At 55.0% G+C, this 12,251-nt stretch overlaps 1 protein-coding gene across 3 annotated transcripts in view; it reads right to left on the reverse strand.

Annotated features, from left to right (window-relative positions):
- The window catches only part of LOC140204717 (uncharacterized), a 31,992-nt gene extending 20,054 nt beyond the window's left edge, over positions 1-11,938 (reverse strand). For all 3 annotated transcript variants that reach the window (XR_011887693.1, XM_072271418.1, XM_072271417.1), the window contains exons 1-4: positions 11,783-11,938; positions 6,138-6,249; positions 4,978-5,071; positions 4,200-4,254 (exon numbers count right to left, since the gene is read on the reverse strand). Coding sequence is in view for 2 of the 3 variants with exons in the window: in XM_072271418.1 (XP_072127519.1) it covers positions 4,200-4,254; positions 4,978-5,071; positions 6,138-6,249; positions 11,783-11,894 (373 nt within the window). In the remaining variant the exon portion in view is untranslated. The remainder of the gene's footprint in view (positions 1-4,199; positions 4,255-4,977; positions 5,072-6,137; positions 6,250-11,782) is intronic.
- Positions 11,939-12,251: the final 313 nt, after the last annotated feature.

Raw genomic sequence — 12,251 nt, forward strand, 5'->3', positions numbered from 1 at the left:
CAGCATGCCGAGGCTGGTGAGGTCCCTGCGAGTTATCCTCGGACGAAAGGGAAAGGGAAAGAGGAATGCGGTGGCGGGGAACGACAGACGGCAACTAAAATCTTTCCTAGATGACCTAGTAAGGGACATTAGAGGGAGAAGCAGCCTCACTCCTATGGGGGATGGTGGGTCACAGGGTGTCGCTGGTACCGCTCAAGCCCGGAAGGCAAAAAGTAACCTTGCTTTCTTTCCGGACAGTGTGATGGAGGGCGCCTCCGCTCTCACCGAAATGGGCACAGCTGCTGAAGCCTAGTGTGCTCCCGCCATGAAGCTTACCATAGCTAGTCTCAATGTAAACAGCAGCAGGGGTCCACTTCGCAGGCATAACAATCTCTCAGCCCTCAGGGATGGGCGATATACAGTGAGTTTCCTGCAGGAAACCCATACCATCCTTGGGGACGAGTCTGCTTGGCTCCTGGAGTGGCGGGGCGGGGTCTACATGAGCCACCTCAGCTCCATTTCTAGCGGAGTGGCGATCCTGTTGGCCCCGACCTTCCAGCCAGTAATTGAAAGAGTCCAGGACGTTGTGCCCGGCCGTCTGCTCCACCTGGTTGTGCGCCAAGATGGCGTACCATTGCATTTTATCAATGTGTATGCTCCCAGGCGCGGTGTGATGCAGACGCGCCTATTCTGTCAGCTGTCCACCCTGCTGAGCTCCATCGATCCTGGGGATTGCGTCATCCTCGGGGGAGATTTCAATTGTACCCTCGAGGCGGAGGACGGTTCGGGCCTCCAACGCGACCCAGCATCGGCAAAAAAGTTAAAGGAGCTAGTCGGCTCCTTTGACTTGGTGGACAGCTGGCGGAATCTTCACCCCAACTCTAGCGCCTTCTCGAGAAGGTCTAGAGAAGGAGGTTCCAGGATAGACCGCTTTTACATCTCTCGGGCCTACGTCTCCCGCGTGTCGGCGTCCTCCATGCGGCCAGTGTCGTGCTCGGATCATCACCTTGTGTGGATGGAATTTATTCCACTACACCCTCGGGTGGGATCCGGGTATTGGCATTTTAACAACCGGCTGCTGGAGGACAGCCGATTCCGGGATTCGTTCCGAGCTTTCTGGGTCTCCTGGAAGGAGAGGCGGAGAGAGTTCTGCTCCCTACGGCTATGGTGGGATGTGGGCAAAGCCCACATCCGGTTTTTATGTCGGGAGTACACTAGGGGGTCGACAAAGAGGCGGAGCTCTGAGGTTGAGCGGCTTGAGAGAGCGTTGCTTGACCTGGAGTCCCGCCTCGGTCCGACCGCTGGAGACCAGCAGCTGTGGCAGGAATACCAGGAGAAGAAGGACGCACTAAGGAACCTGCAGCTCCAGCAGTCCCGAGGTGCGTACGTGAGGTCACGGATCCAAATGCTGCAGGATTTGGACCGTGGCTCACCCTTCTTCTACTCGGAAAGGTGGCGGGGAGTTCAAAAGCAGCTAGTGGAGCTGCTGGCTGCCGATGGCTCCTCCATCACGGACCCTGATGGAATTAACAACGAGGTCCGTTCATTCTATCGGTCCTTATTCTCGCCTGGTCCGTCAAATGCGGAGGCGTGTAATGAGGTCTGGAAGGATTTGCCTAAGGTCAGCCCAGAGGACGCAGTGTGTCTGGATGCCCCCCTGACTCGGGAGGAGCTGTCCACTGCCCTTCGGCAACTCCGGAGGGGCAAGTCCCCTGGTTTGGATGGACTGAGTGTTGAGTTTTATCAGGCATTTTGGGATGTCCTGGGGGATGATTACAGCCTTGTCCTAGGGGAGAGCCTAGCCACCGGAGAAATGCCCCTCTCATGGCGAAGAGCTGTTGTGGTCCTACTGCCCAAGAAGGGAGACCTCCGCCTGCTAAAGAACTGGTGGCCGGTCTCCCTCTTGTGCGCGGACTACAAGATCTTCGCCCGGGCAATGGCCAACCATCTGGGTTCGGTAATTGGACAGGTGGTCCATCCTGACCAATCTTACACAGTCCCGGGCCGCTCCATCCAGGACAATGTCCACCTAGTACGGGACCTGATCCATCTACTCCAGGAGACTGGGACCCCGGTAGCGTTTCTTTCTCTTGACCAGGAGAAGGCTTTTGACCGGGTGGACCACAGTTTCCTGGTGGGCATCCTGCAGGCTTTTGGGCTCGGACCACACTTTGTGGCCCGAGTTCGGCTCCTGTACTCTGCCGCAGAGTGCCTAGTTAAGATTAACGGATCATTGACAGGACCTATCCACTTCCGAAGAGGAGTGCGTCAAGGGTGCCCCATGTCCGGTCAACTGTATGCGATCTGTGTCGAGCCATTCCTCGGCCTTCTTCGGCGAAGGCTGACAGGTCTGGTTCTGCGCGAACCGGACATGGGGGTCGTCCTCTCGGCCTACGCCGATGACGTACTCCTCATGATGACAGACCCCTGTGACCCGTGGAGGATGCGCGAGTGCCAAGATGTTTTCTCGGCGGCATCCTCCGCCAGGATCAACTGGGCGAAATGTTCCAGACTCTTAGTAGGCCAGTGGCAGGTGGACTCCCTGCCGAAGGAGATGAGAGCTTTTGAGTGGAGCACCAGACGTCTTCTCTATCTGGGAGTCTACCTGAGTCCTTCTGGGGAGACCTGGCTGGCGAACTGGCAGGACCTGGAGACAAAGGTCATGGCCCGGCTAGGGCGCTGGTCAGGCCTTCTCAGGGTGCTTTCCTATCGAGGCAGGGTGGTGGTCATATACGAGCTGGTGGCCTCCATGTTGTGGTACCGGATGGTCACCTTGGCCCCCCCTGCTCCTTTTGTCGCAAGAATGCAGAGGAAGCTAGTGGACTTCTTCTGGGGAAACAGGAAGCACTGGGTCTCTGCAGCGGTTCTGAGTCTCCCAGAAGGAGAGGGCGGATAGTCGCTGGTGTGTGTACGCACACGACTGGCGGCTCTCCGCCTCAGGACTCTGCAGAGATTCCTGTACGCCGTGCACCCTCCCAGGTGGCACGTGTTGGCGACTTTCTTCCTCCGGAGGGGCCGCTGTCTTCATGAAGATATGCAGCTACCACCGGCGGGCGTCAGCCGTGCTGCTTTGCAGAGGCTGCCCGGCTTCTATCAGGACCTACTGAGAGTCTGGAACATGGTTGCCTCAGGCCGGGAATCCCCTCCTCTGGCAGAGGGCGGGGTCCTGGCTGACCCTTGCCCTGTCTCAACGGATGTCGGTGCGGCTCGGGTGTGTGGAACGACTCGGGCTGAGCTGCTCGTCGGGCCCAGGCCCCGCAGCCTTACCCGAGAGACGAATCCACACAACTTGAGCCGTCTCTCATCGACACCCACAATCCCATTCAGGGATGCAGGCAGGAGGTACCTTTATGGGCTGCTGCTCCACACCCTCCACTTCCTAGCATTTGTCCACCTTCCCGACACGCCATGGCGGTCGGTCTTTCCACCTGGAGGTGAGGGGGGTCCCCAATGGAAGTCCCTCTACAAGGGAGTCCTTCCCATGCACCTTGGGGATCTCGGCTGGAGGGTGCTGCATAAAGCGGTGCCCTGCGATAAGTTCTTTAGTTTGTACACGGATCTCCCAGCCGCGTGTCACTTCTGCGGGCTGGAGGAGACCGTGTACCATATGTACATGGAGTGTGTGAGGCTGCAGCCCCTTTTGGCGTATTTGCGTGGGCTGCTTCTCGCCTTCTGGTTGCATTTCAGTCCCACCCTATTCATATATGGTCATCCAGTAAGGAGGGGGGCACAGAGGGATGAGGATGTCCTTGTCAACTTGCTCCTGGGGCGGGCGAAAATTGCCATCCGTGGCTCCTGGAAAAGGGTGGCAGGAGGTTCTCCCCCGGCGGACTGCCTGGCTATGTTTAGGGGGTATGTTCGTGCCCGGGTGAATATTGAAAAGGAATACGCACAGTCCACGGCGACCGTCGAGATGTTCCGGGACCGTTGGGCTCCGCGGGGTGTAAATGCCATCATTGATGAGGATGGCAATATATTGGTTTAACATGTATTGTCTGTTTGTAGTGTAGTAAATATGTTAGTCACTGGTTTTGTAAGTATTGTATAGCACCGACATTTGTAATAAAGAATTTTGTAAAAAGAAAGAAAAAAAAAGGGGTCAGACACAGAGTAACAGTCCTCTACACAGTATTATTTAAAGACTGTACATCATTTCTAGCCCCAAGAGGAAGGCAGTCTGCAGGTGACAGTGAAAGCAGGGGATATTGTGTGATTCCTACCTTCAATGTTCTGCAGTGGTTTGAAGTGTGGATACAGATGGAGCGTTGCATTCCCCTGGTGGACAGACGAAGAAAGACGTCTGGGTGAAAGGAACACTTTTACACACACTTCCCGACGACCCAAATCTACAGAACCAGCATATGACCACCTGGGAGATCCCTCCACACCGTCCCATCACACACTCCCGGGGTCAGACACAGAGTGAAGCTCCCTCCACACCGTCCCATCACACACTCCTGGGGTCAGACACAGAGTGAATCTCCCTCCACACCGTCCCATCACACTCCCGGGGTCAGACACAGAGTGAATCTCCCTCCACACCGTCCCATCACACACTCCTGGGGTCAGACACAGAGTGAAGCTCCCTCCACACCGTCCCATCACACACTCCCGGGGTCGGTCACAGAGTGAAACTCCCTCCACACCGTCCCATCACACACTCCCGGGGTCGGTCACAGAGTGAAACTCCCTCTGCACCGTCCCATCACACACTCCTGGGGTCAGACACAGAGTGAAGCTCCCTCCACACCGTCCCATCACACACTCCTGGGGTCGGTCACAGAGTGAAACTCCCTCCGCACCGTCCCATCACACACTCCCGGGGTCAGACACAGAGTGAAGCTCCCTCCACACCGTCCCATCACACACTCCCGGGGTCAGGCACTGAGTGAAGCTCCCTCCATGCTGTCCCATCACACCCTCTGGGGTAGACACAGAGTGAAGGTCTGGGAAGGGGTAGGTGAGGTTTCCTGTGATTATGCTTCTGGGTCAACTCACGGTCAGCGATTCCCTCTTGCGGCCACTGGTGACGAAAGTAAAGCCCTGAGTCTCGATGGCCACACCTGTGCGTTGGATGTGTTCTTCCACGTACCTGGGGGAGAGGAAGGGGGCTGACAGTAAGATACGGGATGAACTTGGGGGAGAGCGTAGAGGAGAGGGGATGGGGGTGAGGGAGGTGGCAGTGAGTGAGGAACTGGATAAACCTGGGGGAGTTGGGGGTGGGGAAGGGGCAGACCTGGGATAGGGGGAGGGAAAAGAGGGAGGGGGTCGTACATATACAGCCGAGGAAAGGAAACCCTTCCCTCCATCCCTCCCACTTCACTGCCCCTATACCGCCTCACTAACCCTTGCCTCAACATTCCAGCCCACCACTCTCTCCTCGTTCTCCTGCCTCCCCTCACTGCCCTTCCTCTCCAAACTTCACCACCCTCCCTCCTCCATCCCTCGACTACGTCCAACCCCTCGTTCTCTCTACCCCTCCCTCCCTGCTACCACCTCACTGCACCCTTGCTTTCCTTCCCTCCTCACACTCCCTTCTTGCTCTTCCATATATACCCTTGCTCTGCTTCCCTCCTCACTACCCCTTTCTTCATTGGCCCTCGTCCTCACCCTCTTTCCTCCGCCCCTTCCTCACTGTCCTTTGTCACTACCCCTCTCAATTCATCAGTCCTCCCTCCTCCTCCCTCTCTGTCCCCTCCCTCCACACTGACCACTCCCCCTTTCCTCCCCGACCCCTTCTCCTTCCTCCCCGACCCTGCCCTCTCCCTCCTCACCGGCCCTCTCCCTCCTACTGTCTCATCAATACCCCCTCCATCTTCCTACATCTTCACCATCCCCGAATCACTCCACTCAGCCCCTACTCAATCACTGTTCCCACTGAACTTCCCCTTCACTTTTCCTCCCTCCTTTAGCCTGTCGCTCCTCCCCTCCACCCACACAGAACCCACCCCCACCGAGGTGTTCAGCACTCTCTGCGGGACAGGGGAGCAGATGGAGGGGAGGGAGACATGGGGAGTAGGGGGGGAAGGAGACGAAGGGAAAGGGGGCATACGGGTGGAGTGGTGGGGGAGGAGAGACGGAAGGTGCTGGAGACAGAGGGAGGGGTGGAGAGGAGGAGAGGAGGAGCAGGAGGGCGAGGGTGCAGGGTGCAGGGTTACCAGTTGATGAACGAGCTTTTTCCAGCCGAGTGATTCCCCATCAACATCACCGTCATCTTCTTCTGGGGGGGAGTGAGCTGCATCCCCAGACGGGACGCGATGTTGATTAGTCCTGGGGGAGAGGGATGTAAACTGTCAGCTTGTTCACCCTCCAACATCACTCCCCGTCTCCACACCCCACACCCCTTCCCTCCCCTCCACCCCCGTCTCCAGCACCTCTGCCCCACCCTATACCCCCTCCCTCCCCTCCACCCCTCCCTGTCTCCAACACCTCTGCCCCACCCCACACCCCCTCCCTCCCCATCTCCAACACCTCTGCCCCACCCCACACCCCCTCCCTCCCCTCCACCCCCCGTCTCCAACACCTCTGCCCCACCCTACACCCCCTCCCTCCCCTCCACCCCCCATCTCCAACATCTCTGCCCCACCCCACACCCCCTCCCTCCCCTCCACCCCCCATCTCCAACACCTCTGCCCCACCCCACACCCCCTCCCTCCCCATCTCCAACACCTCTGCCCCACCCCACACCCCCTCCCTCCCCTCCACACCCCGTCTCCAACACCTCTGCCCCACCCTACACCCCCTCCCTCCCCTCCACCCCCCGTCTCCAACATCTCTGCCCCACCCCACACCCCCTCCCTCCCCTCCACCCCCCGTCTCCAACACCTCTGCCCCACCCCACACCCCCTCCCTCCCCTCCACCCCCCGTCTCCAACACCTCTGCCCCACCCCACACCCCCTCCCTCCCCTCCACCCCGCCGTCTCCAACATCTCTGCCCCACCCCACACCCCCTCCCCTCCACCCCCGTCTCCAACACCTCTGCCCCACCCCACACCCCCTCCCTCCCCTCCACCCCCCCGTCTCCACACCCCACACCCCCTCCCTCCCCTCCACCCCCCCGTCTCCAACATCTCTGCCCCACCCCACACCCCCTCCCTCCCCTCCACCCCCCCATCTCCAACATCTCTGCCCCACCCCACACCCCCTCCCTCCCCTCCAACCCCACATCTCCAACATCTCTGCCCCACCCCACACCCCCTCCCTCCCCATCTCCAACACCTCTGCCCCACCCTACACCCCCTCCCTCCCCTCCACCCCCCCGTCTCCAACACCTCTGCCCACCCTACACCCCCTCCCTCCCCTCCACCCCCGTCTCCAGCACCTCTGCCCCACCCTATACCCCCTCCCTCCCCTCCACCCCTCCCTGTCTCCAACACCTCTGCCCCACCCTACACCCCCTCCCTCCCCTCCACCCCTCCCTGTCTCCAACACCTCTGCCCCACCCTACACCCCTCCCTCCCCTCCACCCCTCCCTGTCTCCAACACCTCTGCCATACCCTCCGCTACATCCTCACTGCCTCCATGACACCCCCGCCTCCTGCTTCCCTCCCACCTTTGTGACCCCCGCTCCCTCTACACAAGCCGTACTTGGTGAAGCCATCCCTCTCCTGTGGATTCAGAGAAGGCCATCTCTGCCAACTACACACCCTACCAGGACGATTCGCTCCCCTGCTCCTCGTGTTGGGAGGGGTTGGGAACTGGATAATATGCTCTGCCACATTATCAGTGCTGACTATCAGGGAACAAGGTGTAGCTGTTCTGACTGATTGTGTTGGTTCCGGTCTGTTGCCAGTTGTTTGTACAGCGACACTGTGTGCCAACCTCGGTCCAGGAGGCTGGCTCACACGGAATCTGGGCCGACTTAGCCTGCAGATAAAACTTTTCCCGTGTTGAGAGTCTTCAAATAGTACAAAGATGGTGCCATATTAGCCCAAATCCCTTCTGCCCTCCTCTGCAGTGGTTTAAGAATAACACACATAAAATTCTCAGCAGATGAGACAGCCTCCATGGAGAGGTTTAAAGAGTCGACGTTTCGGGCCTAGACCCTTCATCAGTTCTGGTTTCCTCATTACAGTAAGCTTTAGAGAGGGTGCAGAGGATGCCGTCTGGAGTAGAGAGGGTACTTTAAGAGGAGAGGGTGAGCAAGTTCAGGCTTTTCTCTCGAAGAGGAGTGAAGGAGGATGGGAAGTGACTTGTATAAGATAAATTGAGTGGATAACCAGTGTCTTTTTCACAGAGCAGAAACAGCTATTAAGGGGGCATAATTTTAAGGTGAGCGGAGGAAAGCATTGGGGGGATGTCAGAAGCAGTTTTTAAAAAAATTATACAGAGAGTGGTGGATGTGTGCATCACCCTGCAGGGGTGTTGGTAGAGGCAGATACGTTACAGACATTTTATTACACAGAGAGTGGTGGGTGCGTGCGGATTGCCCTGCCAAGGGTGAATGTAAAATCAGATACAATAGGGACGTTTTAGTACACAGAGAGTGGGTGGATGTGTGTATCACCCTGCAGGGGTGACAGTAGAAACAGATACATTAGAGCTGAGAGACCCACACTCCTTCATTCAGGAAGAGCTTCTTCCCTCTGCCATTGCAGTTCTGAATGGCCCCTGAACCCACGAACACTATTCACCTTTTGCACTGCCAATGTTTGTAACTCACAGTGACTTTTAATATTTTGCACCGTATTGCTGCCGCAGAACAACACATTTCATATGCTGGCAGAAATGAACCTGGTTCTGATTCTAATCCGAGCAGGAATTTCACAGTGAACGGTCAGGCCCCAAGGGCTGTTGCAGAACTGAGGGACCCAGGAAGGAACTCAGTGGGAGGTTGTTTCTCGGACTTGAGGATCGTGATTAGTGGTGTCCCCGAGAGGACAGTGCTGGGCCCATTGCCATTGTCATCTGAATCAACAGTTCAGATGAGCAAGTACTAGAACTGGTTAGTAAATATGCAGACGACACTGAAATCGGCCGTGTGGTTGATGGCAAGGATAGTTATCAGGGTTGATAGGGGGATCTCAAACAGCTGGGGAAGTGGGCCGAGGAATGGCAAATGCAGTTTAATTCCGATAAGTGTGAGGTGTTGCATTTCAGGACAAGTCACAGTGAATATCAGAGTCCTGGGAAGTACTGTAGAACAGAGGGACTGAGGGGTACAGGTACAGTGCATGCTTCCCTGAAAGCAGAGCCACGGGTAGACACGGTGGTGAAGGAGGTGCTCGGCATTGACCTTCATCATTCAGGGCACCATGCAGATTCACAAGACATTACTGAGGCTCCACTTAGAGTATCGTGTTCAGTTTTGGTTGCCCTGCTATAGAAAAGATGTCATTGAGTTGGAAAGGGTGCTGAGAGGATTGATAAGGATATGGCCAGGACTTGAGGAACTCGAGTTATGGAGAGAGGTTGGCCAAGTTAGTACTTTATTCTCTGGAGCATGAAAGACCGAGGGAATAATCTCATAGAGTACAGCACAGAAACAGGCCCTTCAGCCCATCTAGTCCATGCCAAAACCATTTAAACTGCCTACTCCCATCGACCCACACTGGGACCATAGCCCTACACACCCCGACCATCCATATACCTATCTAAACTTCTCTTAAACGATGAAATCGAGCTTGTGCCGACAGCTCGTTCCACACTCTCACGACCCTGAGTGAAGAAGCTTCCCCTCATGTTCCCCTTAAATTTTACACCTTTCACCCTTAACCCATGACCTCTGGTTGCAGTTCCACCAAATGCAAGTGGAAGAAGCCTACTTGCATTTCCCCTATCTACCCCTCCACTTTGTATACCTCCTATCGAATCCCCTCTCAACTTTTGATGTTCTAAGGAATATAGTCCTAATCTTTTCTAATAACTCAGGTTCTCCAGACCCGACGACATCCTTGTAAATTTTCTCTTCACTCTTTCAACCTTCTTTACATCTCTCCTCCAGGTAGGTGACCAAAACTTCACACAATACTCCAAATTAGGCCTCACCAATGCCTTATTCAAATTCTACATAACATCCCACCTCTTGTACTCAATACATTCATTTATGAAGGCCAATGTGCCAAAACCTTTCCTTACGAACCACTTTCAACCAATTATGGACATTTGTTCTACCACACTCCTCGGTGCCCTATCCTTCACTGTGTAAGACCTACCCTGGTTGGTCCCACTGAAGTGCAAAACCTTGCACTTGTCTGCATTAAATTCTATGTGAAGATTTTCAGCCCATTTTTCTAGCTAATGCAAATCGCTCTGTAAGCCATGATAATCTTACTCGCTGTCCATTACACCTCCAATCCTAGTGTCAACCCGAAATTTGCTGATCCAGTTAACCACATTATCACTCAAATAGTTGATATAGATGTCAAACAACAAAGGACCCAGCAACGATCGCAGCAGCACTCCACTGGTTACAGACCTGCAGTCAGAGAAGCAACCTGCTACCACCTCTCTGTGTGGCTTCTCCCACAAAGCCAATGTCTAGCCTAATTTACTTGCTCATCTTGAATGCCGAGCAACTGAACCTACACAGTTAGGGTGAATATGCACAGTCTTTTCCCCAGGGTTGGGGAATCAAGAAATATAGGGCACTCATTTAAGGTGAAAATGGAGCGAGATTTAATAGGGACCCTCTGGGGTAACAATTTCATCCAGATGGTGGTCTATATATGGAACAAGCTGCCAGAGGAAGTAGATGAGGCTGGTACATTACCAATGTTTAAAAGACACTCAGACAGGCACATGGATAGGGAAGGCTTGGAGGGATATGGGCCAAACGTGGGCAGATGGGAATTGATGTTGGCAGGGACCAGTTAAGCCAAATGGCTTTCTTCTGTGTTGTATGACTCTATGATATACAATCAGTGGCCACTTTATTAAGGTATGCCTGTCCATTAATGCAAATTTAATCAGCCAATTGTGTGGCAGCAACTCCATGCAGACGTGGTCAAGGGATTCAGTTGTTGCTCAGAATGAGGGAAGAAATGTGATTTAAATGGCTTTCACACTGTGGAATGACTGTCGGTGCCAGATGGGGTGGTTTGAGCATCTCAGAAACTGCCGATCTCCTGGGATTTTCACGCACAAGTCTCTAGAGTTTACAGAGAATGGTGTGAAAAACAAAAAAAAAAAAAATCCAGTGAGCCGCAGTTCTGTGGGTGAAAACACTTTGTTAATGAGAGAGGTCAGAGGAGAATGGCCAGACTGGTTCAAGCTGTCAGGAAGGTGACAGTAACTCAAAATAACCATGTGTTACAACAGTGGTGTGCAGAAGAACATCTCTGAAGGCACATATTAAAGTGGAGGAGCTACAGTAGTGAGCAGTCATCCTGGTGAACCTCCTCTGCGCCCTCTCCAACGCCCCCCCTACCCTTCCTGTAATGGGGTGACCAGAAATGACCGGAATATTCCAGATGCGGCCTGACCAGAGTTTTATATAGAATTCGAGGGATGTAGTGGAAGTGTGCTTTTGGGATTGGAGACTGGTGAACAGTATCAAGCTGCAGGGATCACTTCTGCGTCCACTGTTGTTTGTATGGGGAAAATACCCCGAGTTTTAAGGTGAAAACATCCCATAATGGGAGGGTTTAAATCCTCACTAGCGGAGAGAGTGGGAGCAAGTTGTTTTAAACAAGATACGATGTAGCTGTATTTCCGAAAGCCCGGCGTTGCAGTACCCGCAGGATCGGGAGCCGCAGGTCTTCTTTCGGAATTCAGTTTAGGTACCGGTCCGAGTTTTACGTTTCTCAGGATCCGGTCCGGCGCCGGCTGAATTCCTCTCCGGCAGCTCCCACCCTCACTCACCGGTGTCGGGCTCGCTGTAGAGAGAGTGGCACTCGCGTAGGACTCGCTCGTTGACCGACACGGTACCACGCTCGGCGTTGGCGGCGGTGCGCGGCTTGGGCCGTCCGGACATCTTTCCCTCTTTGCCTCAGGCCGCTCCGGCGGAGACGAGTAACGGCGCTGGGCATGCCGGAACTTGTAGTTCGTGTTATGCCAGTGCGCGGGGCTACCCACGCTTCCGGCGTCAATGGACTATAATCCCCAGCATACCTCTCGTCCTATTCGCCAACGACGGTCCGATAGTTGCGCAACCGTAGTGGCTCTAGCTTGGCAACATGGGATGTGTAGTCTGGCGTTACCTCTGCTGTTGTTTTGTGTAATGACTACATGACCCGCAATCCGCTGCCAACTGAGCGCTACCTTAGAAATGCGTTCCTCTCCATCTTTACCGCGCCCATTGAGTCGAGCATAGATAGTTTGAATTGGATTT

Source organism: Mobula birostris, chromosome 11 (genome assembly GCF_030028105.1).
Source record: "Mobula birostris isolate sMobBir1 chromosome 11, sMobBir1.hap1, whole genome shotgun sequence".
NCBI lineage: Eukaryota > Metazoa > Chordata > Chondrichthyes > Myliobatiformes > Myliobatidae > Mobula > Mobula birostris.